This window comes from Gracilinanus agilis, chromosome 6 (genome assembly GCF_016433145.1).
Source record: "Gracilinanus agilis isolate LMUSP501 chromosome 6, AgileGrace, whole genome shotgun sequence".
NCBI lineage: Eukaryota > Metazoa > Chordata > Mammalia > Didelphimorphia > Didelphidae > Gracilinanus > Gracilinanus agilis.
Window position 1 is genome coordinate 42,359,545 of NC_058135.1, and position 13,548 is coordinate 42,373,092.

The window sequence follows — 13,548 nt, forward strand, 5'->3', positions numbered from 1 at the left end:
TAGATGATATCAAGGAATATTTGCAGAATACAGGTGAACTTTAAAAAGCTGTCCATGAAGAAAATATTATTCAGTTCCACAAACATTTATTTAACATCTCTTACATTTAAGATGCTGGGCACATTTACAAAAACAAAATTTACAAGAGGAAGTGTGTCTAGATAATCAAATGCAAAGTAAATTGAGGAGGGAGAGGGAACACTACCTAGGAGGATCAGAATGCTTCACCAAGTATATATGCCTAAGCTTAAATCTTAAAGAAAAAAAAGAAGTCCAAGAGTCTAAGATAAAGCATGGAATATAGATAGCCTATGTGGATGCATAGGTAAGAGATTAAATGACAACCCTACCCACTTTGGCTGAAACATAGAGTTTTCAAATAATAATTTGTCTGGAAAGACATGAAGACATGTCGGCATCAGATTATGGAGAGCCTTCGATGCCAGACTGAGACATTTTGAACCAAAAAATGACAAGGATATAATATACAAGTATATTTGACATCTATGTGACAGATAGTTGGGGTAAGAGTATCGTGAAGATGGGATTAACTGTCCCCTGCCCATTTTTAGATTTAATCTCCAAAAGTATATATACCCCACTTATCCTTAAGTGGGGGAGGTCTGTAACCCACGTGTGTGATAGTAGGTGATGAATCAGAATCGACTGACTACCCCCCTGGGCAGTACTAAGCAAAGCTTTAGCTGTAATTGGTCCAAGTAAAGTGGAGAAAGGCACAGGTAGTAATGAAGGGAAGGGTCTTTAAAAGTGTCAGGAACTTTCTGTGATGAGATCTTTCGCCTTCAACTTGATCTTGAAGGAGCTCCAGCTGGGGACCTCAGATTGCTCTTGAATTTTCTTTTAGAACTACCACGTGGGTGAGTGAAAAAGACTGAATTCCTTTTCCTGGTTTTCCTGGAGGTACTAGGCTCCAGAGAGGCCACCTCATCTTGGAAGAGGCCTCATGGCTAAAACCCTTGTTTCATTTACCTTTGGGCCCCCTTTGCTGGGGACTCTGAAGCCCAGCCTGGTTCGGACCAGCCAGAGTAATTATTTAATCTCTCTCTGATTTCCTTAGTCTTTCTCCCTTTATAAATAAACTACCATAAAAAAGTCTTTCTGACTTGAATAATAATTCCTGGTGACCACACTCTTATAAATTTAGTCTAACCCTTTCATTTTTACTCCTTACAGTATCTAAAGGCTAGGAATATGATATGCAATAATGACCTGAACTATAATGGTAGCCCTTATAATTTAATGTAAATAAAGGGATAAATGCAAGAGGAGACAAGTCACTCAGACCTGATCACTTGGGTAGTAGAGGTGAGATAGCTCAAAGATTCAGCATGATATTGTGATTATTAATATGGATGACTGTTAGATCCAAGAAAGGCTAAAGGAAGGTTTTGGGGGCAGCAATTATGGATTTTTTGTATCTCATCAGAATTGAGCATATAGTCTAATAGTCATGATGGAAAAAGAATTTATGGAAGCTGAGATCTGACTTAATTACACTATGATCATTTTAAAACCCAGATAATAAATAATTCATTAAATCACACATTGATTGCCCAATAAACTTTCCAGTCCAATGATTTAAAATTTAAAATTAGCAAAATTTACTCATTTTTATTAGTCCTTTGATTTTATCCATTCTCCAGAGAAATGAATATAAAATTAATTTCCATGTATCTAAAAGCTGACATTTGCTCCCCAAACTCACCTATGGTCTGATATGGCACGGTAAGATTCTGTTCAAAATCCCAGGACTGAGTGTAGAGATAAAGGCAAAGTGGCATCATTCCAAGGGCAACTACTGTGGAACAAGTTGTCATACAAATGCTGCAAGTAAAATAAAAGTGATGCTTAGAAGACAAGGCGAAAATTAAAATTCAGTTTTCAATTCATTGAACTCTTGTGGATTCCATGAGATAAATTATCTGGCATTCTTCTGAATGTTACAAATTTTGGACAGAGGGCTAGATTTGTGTGATCTAGAACAGGGTTCTAGAAGTGGGCTCTGTCACAAGGCAATCAATCAACCAGTTATTTGTGGACGACCCATTATATGACTAGGACTGTCATATAATATATAAATATAAAACATGATCTCTGCTCTCAAGAAGCTTATAATTTAGTTAGAGGGGGTACAATTTACATAAGAAATAAATACTAAACAAAATGAAATTCACTACCTTTAAGAAGTTCAAAAAAAAGAATAGATTAGCATTGGTTAGAGAAGTGAAGTTTCTTAGAGCTCATCCTTGAATTTGAGTAGCCAGAAGAATTCTAGGTGGGAGAAATAAAACCAGTAAAGGCAGGTGGATAAGAGAGAATATCATATATTCGAGGAATAGTGATAAAATAATTTTGAAGCCCATCCACACTCACACATACATCCATACTTTGAGTGATCTCTTCACAGATCCCATCCTATCCACCTACCTCTTCAGAAGCAGTGTTAGTGCCCAAGAGGCAGGGGCAGGGGTCCCCAGATTGTGGCATGTAGTCTTCAGAGCAAGTTCGCAACTACTTGTCCCCAGGTTCCAAAATTGCTAGTTATGAGTCTGGGTATGAATCAGAGTAGACTAATCTCATTACCTTTTTTGATTACAGACTGGAAACCAATCAGATCTATAATCAAACAAGGAAAATTCAATAAACACCAATGTTGGATTTCAGCAAACCCCTTGAGAAATGTTTTCACTTTGCACAAAATAGAGGAAGATATGGGGAGAAAGATAACACATTTTAGGTGAAATTGTCTAAACAACTAGACCCAAAGAGTTTATTTTAATCAACAAATGACTGTCAGTCTGGAGAGAGGTCTACAGGTCAAACACTATTTGTTACCAGTGATTTGGATGAATGAAGACAGATCAAATTTGCTTATCAAATTTTAACAAACTTGCAAATTTGAGATGAAAGAGGGTAAACTATCAGAACAATAACAACAACAAAAATCCTGACAAACTAGAAAGACAGATAGAACCTTTACTTGTATTTTTAAAAATCAACTAGACGCATAGAATATAAGAGAAATCAGGGTTAGACTTCTAAAGCCAGGCTTTATATATATATAAACTAGGAGTATTTATTCATTTTTACTCCTACAGAACAATCTAGCAACAAGATGGAGAATCACTTATCCTATTGTGGTTAGAGCACTCTCCTAACCCCTGGCCCTATGCTAGTAAAATTAATGCTCCTTAAAATTTATTAAGGGGAGAATCTAGGTAGCATAGTGGACAAAGTGCCAACCCTGGAGTCAAGAAGACCCGGGTTCAAATCTGGTTTCAGATAATTCCTAGCTGTGCGACCCTGGGCAAGTCATTTAACCTCCATGTTGCTTAGCCCTTGCTGCTCTTTTGTCTTAGAATCGAAGGGTTATTTGATTTTAAAAGTGTTAAGAGCAACCTCCAGACATACAAAGCAGCCACAAGGAGCTTCAGTACCTCTTGGTGATTCTTGGCTTGTGAAACACAATGGGCAACTCAGGCCAGGAGTTTCACCCAACTGGATGAACTAGAGTTCTCAGTGTCTATCCCTATTGAATATCCTTCTGCTGCTATAGCAATTACTCTATTAATTAACTATTAAATGACCAGGTATCTCATTTTGTTCCAGTATCAAACCTAAACTTCCAGGGGACTGACCCGGGTCAGGCTCATACAAGAACACCCATTATGTTTATTTTTTAATATTTAATCTTCTATGGATTATTACATTAATAAAGCTTTTTGTAATTGAACAAAAGTATTGGGATTTGCCAGTTTATCTTATGACATGAGCTAAAATCATCTTGGTAACAACTCTAGAAGTAGACAGGATAATGGGATGGCGATGCACCTCATTCTGTTCTCAGGGTTCTGATTTCTGCTAGACTTTATTTTTTGACAGTTTTTCATAGTAGTCATTATTGCCATTGCGCTTATGATTATTATTCTTCCTCAAGGAGTCAAATCACTCAGAGAATCACAGTATAATAACTCTAAAGGCCATATAACTAAATAAAGATGAAGGATAAGGAAGAGATGATTCAGGAGAGCTCCTTTTCTCAATTCATTCAAAAGTCTAAGTAATAGGGGATTATGCATATATTTTTTAAAAAACACAAAAACTTTACCTTCCAACTTAGAATCAATACTAAGGATTGGCTCCAAGGCAAAAGAGCGGTGAGGACTAGGAAAAAGAGGTTAAGTGACTTGCTCAGGGTCACACAGCAAGGACATATCTGAGGTCAGCTTTGAATCCAGAATCTCCCATCTCCAGGAAGAGCTCTCTATCTACTGAGCCACCTATCTGTCCCACTGTGTTATGTATTCTTGAGCCTCTGACCAGACTCTTCATTCTCCATCCCTTCTTCCCTCCAGACTTCTGACAAAGATCACCTCCATTTAATACTTTTTTAATTCTAACTTCCAATAGGGCAAAGGCTCTACATTAGCATGGCCCAAAAAAGTTCCCTACATCTCTCTGGTTCAAAAAGCAGAATAAATTTACTGAATAAAAAGAATCATGATTTGGGAGGGGAATTGCGTGGGCTTTCAATTAGAACAATTATACAAAAATAACTACATGAATATAACTTGAAATAATTATTAAATCAATTATTCAAGCACTTCCTTTTAAATGTTCCTTTTAAATCATTAGATAAGATTGGATAACCCCAATGTAGTTATAAATTAATATGGATAGAAAAACTATACAATGAACTTCTGTGAAGAGTGTGAGAAGTCAGAGGTTACTTAATATCTCTGACAAGAAATTCCAGTATTGCATAAACATCAGAGAATGCAGTCAACCAGGCAGCTAGACTATTTAATCATTGTGGAATTTTTGTTAAAAGTGACTCCAACATAATAAGAGTCCATTCATGATTGTGCCTAGACTATAAGTGGGAAAAGATGACTTGGTGAGATCCAGCAACATTTTGCTAAAATAGTGTAAAGAAACTAAAAGATGTCTTTATCTTCTAAGATGAAGAGCAATGACCATCTTGGTCTCAAAGGACAGATGATGGCTTTCCCACAGAAACTTTAAGCCGGATTTCTAGTACAATATAAGTAATGATCATATCGTAAGTATAACACTCACTCACAAATATTTATTATACCCTCAATATGTTAAAGAGCAACTATTTTTGAACTGAAATAAGTAAAATACAATATTGATGGCAACTAGTTAAATTTCAAGGCTTAGTGATAAGATATGAATTGTTTCTCTTACTCTGATAATCAGTGGTCATTGCCACATGACCATGTATAATAATCACTAGTTTCGTATGGCAAAAGCTCATTCATAATCCATCATTGGTATCTGATCAATACATGCCACAACCACACTTGGGGCCAAATGGTGACTACCTCTGGCTAACACCTGAGCCTTATTATCTTCCAGTACAATCAGAACATTGATTTATTAATGTTATAGGAACTCTAATAATTAGACAAATCTTTTGAACCCTATTTGGTCCTTTTTTTAAAAAATGAGAAGAAAAAATTTTTGCATGGAACTAATCAAAGAATTGTCAATGCCCTTACCTATCCTTTTGGTTTTCTCCTCATCCTTCTTACTTCCTCATAGTAGATGTCCCTTTTCTCTTTCCATCTCTGCCACTTCAACAACATCAAACTCTCTCCCTTTTTCCAAATATCAAAAAAGAGGGGAGAAACTCATTTTCACTGAGATGTGGATGACTATTTCATTGATTGATATTCTTTAAACCCTCAAAGTTTTTACAAAGTCGTTGTTTTTGACTCAATTATTTTGTTTTTTTCTTCCACTTCATTCCACTTCATTCTGCATGTTTGTTTTACTCTTAAGTGGCTAGTTGAGTTAAATGCTATATACACCTTTGTTATATACTCTAACCAGCTCAGATCACTTACAGAATGGTAGCTGAAAAATGTCAGTCTTTGAGTATTTGTTGAGTACCTACTGGCATATAGCTATTTCCTTTGAAATTGCAAACCTCCCATAAAATGTTCATTTGAGGGCTTTGAGAATATCAGTTTAATATTATTAGGTGATTTGGGGGTAAAATTTCCGGCTCAAATTGAAGGTCTCCTTACACAGGATTCCTCTCCTATTGGCTTGCTGATCCTTGAAATCCCATAGTTCCTTGTACTTAAGTCAAACAAGGATCTTCTTTCAGTTTTCCCTTCTCTTGAGCATGAGTAATTTTGAGAAACTGAGACTTTCTCCTTATTGATCTTGGGCAAGTTATTTAACTTCATCTATAAAATGAGTGGGCTAGACCATGACTCTAGAGAACCAGTAGTGAAGCAGGTCACCACCTTCTGACATGATTTGAGATGCATAAAGAGAAATATATTTTTAGATTCAATCAATGCAAGAATATGTTTTGTTTGACTCTTCATATTTGTTGCAAAGGTTTTGTTTTTCCTTTCTTTTCCAATCAGTTGGTAGAGCAGGGAGGGATGGGAAAGAAAGAAAACAGATGACAACTTAAAAAAGAAAATTAAAAAAACAAAGCAAGTAAAAGTCTCTCTCATTTTTGCAGAGTTGGAGGGCTCTGGGTGAGACACATTGCATTTATCATCAGACTCAGTTACTGTGTTGCTTAGTTTTACAAAACTGGTTTTTGTTTTCTTTCTTTTGCTTTCTTTCTTACAAGGGATAACTTTTTTCTAACATTATAATGGCTTTTTAAAAAATTGTACCTAATTTAAAAATTTTTAGTTGCCCTGAACACACATACACAATATATATCCTGTAATATTATGGAATATTATATTATATGTCAGACATATAACATAATGATATTATGGAACATTATATTATATATTTTCTAACATACTATTATAATTAATATATAATTGTAATATAAACAATATGTTTTATATTATTATGTAATGTCACATACTGCATAATATTCCATAATGTCATATTATATATCCTATGATATTATTATATAATATATCATATATACTGTTATATTATGAAGTGTTAATATTAATAATCCACAATCCTGTGGAATGTTATATATTCTATAATATTATGAAATATTAGATCATATATATTGGCTCAGACTAATTAAAATAAAAAATGAAATTTTCATTCCCTGGTTTAACACTGGTTACCAGAAACTTGTGTCAAAATACAGCCAAGAGTGTAGCCTTACCTGAGGTCCATATCTCCATCAACCCAGTAGGTGAAAATATTAGATATTGTCCCTCCAGGGCTGCACCCCAGGATAAGAACAGCAATGGCTTGAATTGGTGGCAAAGAAAAGCTAGTGGCCAAGAGGTAGGCTATGAAAGGCATCAGCCCATACTGGCAGAGTAGACCCACAGCAATCCCCCAGGGTCTCCTGATATGCAACCATAGCTTCTTGATGTCCACAGTACAGCCCAGAGAAAACATCACCAGTGCCATCATTACAGCCAAAACCACCATGAAAATAAGCTCCAGGTTCCCATGATTCTCCAAACCTCTTTCCATCTTCTCCTCCGTCAAGTTGTGAGGGCATGCTAAGCTGCTGGAACAGTTTACCATCTTGATCTTCTCATGAGTCTTACTTCAAAGTCTTATGAACAGCTTTGATGATGATGGAACAGGTTCATCCTAAAACATTTCAGAAAGCTGGATGAATAACCCAATAGCCAGTCATGGAATGGTAATCCTGTAAGTACTGGTTAGTGGTGACACACAGTGTGCAGCACATACAGTGTCATCTCAATCTGATCAATTTCTTCACAAGTGGAATTATGAAAATAATTATAATCAAGTGGGGGGAAAAAAGAAAGTTTCTGTTGAGTTCTCCCTGTCAAAAATAAGTGAAACATCATGTAAGCGAGTAGTAAAAAGAATCATTGTGTCATGGAATGACTTAGTCATGCTGTTAGCATTGTACTGAGTTGTGTTCTGGAAAAGCAGGCCAGCCTCCAGTTCATAATTCCGCCCACTTTTAAAGCTGTTTCAGAGAGACCAGGATGAAAATTTTTTGCATGGAAACGAACTTTGGATATATGAAGGAAACTGTGCCAAAACCACACCCAACAGTCATGCCAGCATTTGGAAGATGAAGACTGGGACAACACATGCTGTCAGGGATTATGCTAATGGGTTTCTCAGAACTGCTTTTCTTCTCATTCTTTTTCATTACAATTGAATCCCTTACATTTCATTACTTTGAGTTTCTTTACAAACTCAAGTAAGGGAGAGGCATATTTAATAATGAAAGAAATATAAAATCAAGATACCAACAAAAATAGGACGAATTCAACAGTGCAAGTGAAAGTAATTTTCAAGACAGAAGAGAATTTTCAATCTCAGCCAGTCTTTTGGTTTTCTCTAACTTGGATCCAAGAATGTTATGAAAGAGAGCAACTAAGGACAATGGTCAGATGCCTGTGGTAATTCAGTATTATGTAATAATAAAATGTATATAGTTCCAGTTTTACAAAATATGTGGGAATTTTTTTACTCAGAATAATAAAAAGGAAATGTCTCTCCATTGTAGAATAACTTCTGTTTTAAGAAAACAGTGACAACATCATTAAACTGTAATTGTTATAGTTATTCAGAGGTTTTTATAGAACTGTAAGATTTGCAGAGCACTTTACAAATATTATCTAAAGTTATTCTCAAAACAGCTCCAAGAGGCAGGTGTTGTTATTATTATTCTCATTTTACAAATGAGGAAATTAGGGCACAGAACAGTTTAGTGATTTGTCCACATAGCTAGTCAGCATTTGAATCTGAATTTGAACTCAAGACTTCCTGACTCCAAGTCCATCCTTTCTCCACTTATGGCATTTTGCTGGAATGTAATAAACACTTTCATCCAAGAGTTTGGAAAATATCTCAAAGCATGGGTCTCAATCCAGGGACTTATATTCATATCGTAGTCAGGCACCAGTTTGAAAACAGAGCAGAAAAAATGTGGTGCTGCGAAACTCATCTTCCAAAAGTAATCACCACACCCTTCCTCCCTGGCAGCAGAAGGTTTTGTGTTTATGGAGCAAAGTTTAGCCAGAGACAGACACACCTTTTTGTTAAGGACAACTCCTAGGAGGAGTTTGGGTTTTTTTAATTATCCTAAGCTTCTAGACTTAAAACTGGAAGAAACCTTCGACATCATCTTGTTTCAATAAGGATTGATAAAGAGAATCCCTAATTTAACAGATGAAGAAACTGAGGCCCAGAGATGTTAAGTCTAACAATTATAATTGCTTCTGGGACCAGAGAGGTTAGCTCACAGCACTTCTCCCCTCCCTTCTTTGCCCCTTTCCTCTGCTCTCTTTTGACCCAGGTATCGAGGAATGCAGTGAGTTCATTTGAGTTGTTTGAAGTACATGAACTGAGAGACCCAAGACCTCCTGACCTCTCAAAATCACAAGATTGCCTCCAAATGTTCAACCCCAAATCAAAGTTCAGTCAGTTTAATCAAGCAAAGAAAAGTAGAGGCAGCCAGAGACCAAAGCTCAAGCATATGGCAGCAGTGGACCTGGGTTGGAAAAGGGTAACTCTTCCAGAGTTACATGATTCCCCTATGGGGTGAAAGGAAGGACACAGGATATGAGGCAATCCAAGGTTTATTTTTTCAAAGAATAACAGTCCACATTCTCTCCCTCTCACCTTCTTCCCCACCCCCACCCCACTTATTTTTCTTTTGAAAGAAAAACAAAACCCTAAGAACAAATATGCAGAGTCAAGCAAAACAAATTCCATCCTTAGCCATCCAAACAAAGCATCTCAGGCTGCACTCTGAGTCCATTGCCCCTCTATCACAGTGTAGGTAACCTGTTTCATCAACAATTATCTAGAATCACAGTTGACTTTTGTGTCGATCAGAGTTTTCAAGATTTAAAAAAAAATTATCTTTACTAAATTATTAATAAATAACAGTATTAGCACTTATATAAATAGCACTTTAGATTTCCAAGGTCATGCTTGCTCAAAAATTCCCAGAATATTAGAATTAGTTACAAAGGCATTTTAGGACAACTTCTAGGAGGAGTTTGGGTTTTTTTAATTATCATAGGCTTCTAGACTTAAAACTGGAAGAAACCTTAGACTGATGTTTAAATAGGGACTGACAAAGGTAGTCCCTAATTTTACAGATGAGGAAACTGAAGCTCTTCTTAATTTTACAAACTTCTTTATTTTGCAAATAAGAAAACTGTTTTAATTTGCCCAACGACACATAGATAACCATCAATTTACAAATGAAAAACAAAGGATGAAGGATAGGAAATAACTTGCCTAAAGTCATATGATGAGCAAATGTCAAAGATAACATTGGACACACACACACACACCCCTCCATACCCTGAATCTGCACTGGTGGCCAGCAAAGTGAATAGAGGGCTGGACAGCCTGACTCCTACTTCACCTTAGCTCCTCTCAGCTTTAGATTCCTCCTTTTTTTCATGGGAGATGATAAGAACCTGTAGACCAGCAGACCTGGGATACCTTATAGAAAAGTGTCTAGCTAGGGTAATGGTTAGAATGGGTTTGACTAAATTATAAGAGTCAAAAAAAATGTTGTGATCACCTTTTATATAAATTAATCCTTAAATCACCAGACTATTAGTAGCTCTAATAGCTGTATTAATCAGATAAAGATGAGAGAGGGAAATATAGCCTAACAATCCAAAGCCTAACAACTCAGGGACTGTCTCCAAATCTCAGCCTCAGAAAACAACACTCCCCTTCCCCCCAGCTTCCTGCCGGGTCTCATCTTGTAAATCCTTACTATACCCACTAGCTCTCTTACATCACTCCCCAGGAACCAATTCCAGTTCTGCAATTAGCCTGGGGGGTGGGGCAGGGCCTGTGGGATCAATTTTGTGGTTGCTAATTGACCCAAATTCAAAACAAATGGAAGGGAAATTCAAATCTCTGATTGATCAAATCAACACACAAATTCCCTACCCACAATCCCCCCTATAATTCTATTGGGAGGTGAGTATGCTGAAATCTCCCCAATTGAGGGTCTTGGGAGATTAACATCCCTAGTCTCCCCAATGAATCATTTCAAATAACCAACCTATACCTCTAAGGATTCTCCCACTAAAGGTGTATAAAACATTGCACTTTTTTAAAAGGGGAAATTACAGCAACCTGGGAACAAGATAGGAATAGAAGAGAAAGAAAACAAAAACAAAAATTAACAGACACATTGAAAAAAAGCCAAGTAGGGGGCGTTCCACTTTGGCATAAGAATTTACCTTCAAAATGAATGTATTTAACCCTCTTCAGTTCAGTTCATTCTGGATATCTTGATGCAGCATGTGGTTTCTGCAGGTATCTCCATGGCACCCTCTTCAAAAGATTGGTCTTCCTAATTCAAGGTGTTGGCAAGTTTCTTCTCCCAAAATTCCTCCAAAAGATTTCAAACCCTGGATTTTAGGTTATTTATACAATCCCCCTGAGGAGGGTACCAACCATAAAATTTTACAGTCAATGACAGGTTTCTATAGTCTAAAGCTTTTAGGTATGCATTGATATTAGGGCTAATTATTATGTTTGTAATAACAGGGATGATGGGAAACTGATGGTCTGGCCAGGGCCAGGTGCCTGCAAGACACTCTCCTCCCCCACCCCACAGGCTTGAGTGAGTGGGGAGGGGCAAGTTCTCCTTGCTCTCAAACCCCTCCTACTCAGCAGTTGGTTTTCAGTTGAATATGGAAGCTGGGCAATGACTTGTGACATGGCTCAGAAAAGCTAATCTCTAATGATGTTCTCCTCAACTTATATTCCCCACAGGACTGAGTAGAAGCTAGATATCTTGATGTTAAGGACTGAGAAGGAACAGACTTCTTGGGCTGGCAACGGACAGGAATCAAGCTTAATGGCTGTAGTGAGTATACCCAAATAATACCCAGGCACTGCTATCAAAGATAAAGCTTATATTGATAAAACAAGGAAGGGGAAGGCAAGAGGGGGTAATTAGGATTTGGATAAGAACTGGGAAGCCCTGGACTGTCGGGTTGAAGCTGCCCCTCCCCCCCCAGGAGGGAGTGGTAGACCATTAGCTAACTTGCCCTCAAAGCTAATAGTAATTACTGCTAATATCTAAATAACTAAATAATTATTATATTGATGCTGGAAAGGTCTAATCCTACTAGACAGGCAAACTCCTCAGTAGAAACCACAATGGCTTTTGCCACTATGGCCTCCCAGGCAAACCCCAAATCAGGAACAGCAAGCAGAAAGATCTGTTCCCCTCAACCCCCAGGAATCAACTGTTTAACTCCCTACCAACTGCCCCCTCACCCAAAGTTCTCCGGGGGGGGGGGTCTCCTGGAATTCTGGGTGAGGCTTGACCCTGTATTTTGTAGGAATTCCATCCTGCCATTTTCTATATTACAAGATATAGCAGGTTATAGAAATTTATGATACATACATGTGGCTAAAAATATCAGTGGGTGATGCCTTGGCATATGTGCTATCAGGGATAGCCATGACTGCAACTTTCTATGGGGCCCTTATGATTTTAAGAAAGGTGTTGGCATTTGCCTTTGGGAGAAATGAAATTAGAAACCCGGTTTTAGAGCAAATGGTGGAACACATGAAGACCTTAATTGAAATTAACAGGCAGATCAGGGAAGAGAAGGACTTGGATGCTAAAACAATAATGCAGCTAGAGATCATTGAGAAGGCTGTCACAAAAAAGAAGGGGGGTGATATGAAACAACAGGTTAAAGATGAGAACCCTGAACAACAAGAGGTTGCTGGGGCTGAAGCAGCTCCTGTAACTATCCTTCCAATCACCGACAGAACTATAGTACAACCAGATGCAGGCATTATACATGTGAAATGGTTACAAACCTTTTTCAGGGGGAGATCTGGAGATTTTGAAAAGGAGGTTCCCCCAGTTCTGTGTCAATCCACACAAATCAATAAAAGAATATAAACGGGCAGTGAGGCTTTACAACCCAAATTTTGAGGACGTGGAATTGCTACTTTCAGAATTGTTCACCCCTAGCGAAAAGGCAAAATTTATTGCCGAAACTAGAAGCAACCCCCATCTTGCCTCGTGGCCAGAACAACATCAAGACTTAGAGCTGTCCTCACATGCTAATATTACCTACCTTAGACGGTGCAGGGAGGACTTAGCAGAAGCAATGAGGCTACATGCAAGAAGGTCTAATGCATGGGGGTCCTTTGAAAAATTAAGGCAGGGGGTGGAGGAACACCCAAGTATTTATCTGGACAAGTTATTAGAGGCTGGTGAAACTATCCTGGGTTTCAGGGACATGACAGCTGAGGACAACATTCAGCATGTCAGGAGGCAATTTGTTAAGGGGAGTCTGAATTACATCCAGGCATATTTCAAGTTACATTGCCCACAGTGGGAGACCATTACCCATTGAGGAGTTAATGAAAACAGCTGCATATGTCCATGAATCTAGAGATAGTGAACCAAAGCCATCAAAGACCTCTGAAAAGGATAGGGAGATTGCAGAGCTGAAGAGGCAAATGAAAGAAGCTCAGAAGGCCAAGGAAATAGAGGAGATTAAAAATATGGCTCTGATGTCCAACAATCAGAGGAGCCAGAGCAGACCTAGG

The 13,548-nt window shown here is 37.7% G+C and overlaps 1 protein-coding gene across 1 annotated transcript in view; it reads right to left on the reverse strand.

Moving 5' to 3' along the window:
* Positions 1-12,441, reverse strand: part of SLC10A6 (solute carrier family 10 member 6) — a 32,923-nt gene extending 20,482 nt beyond the window's left edge. Inside the window, exons 1-3 of the mRNA XM_044681614.1 lie at positions 12,383-12,441; positions 7,151-7,546; positions 1,727-1,845 (exon numbers count right to left, since the gene is read on the reverse strand). Coding sequence (XP_044537549.1) covers positions 1,727-1,845; positions 7,151-7,546; positions 12,383-12,441 — 574 coding nt within the window. The remainder of the gene's footprint in view (positions 1-1,726; positions 1,846-7,150; positions 7,547-12,382) is intronic.
* Between the last annotated feature and the right edge of the window lie 1,107 nt (positions 12,442-13,548).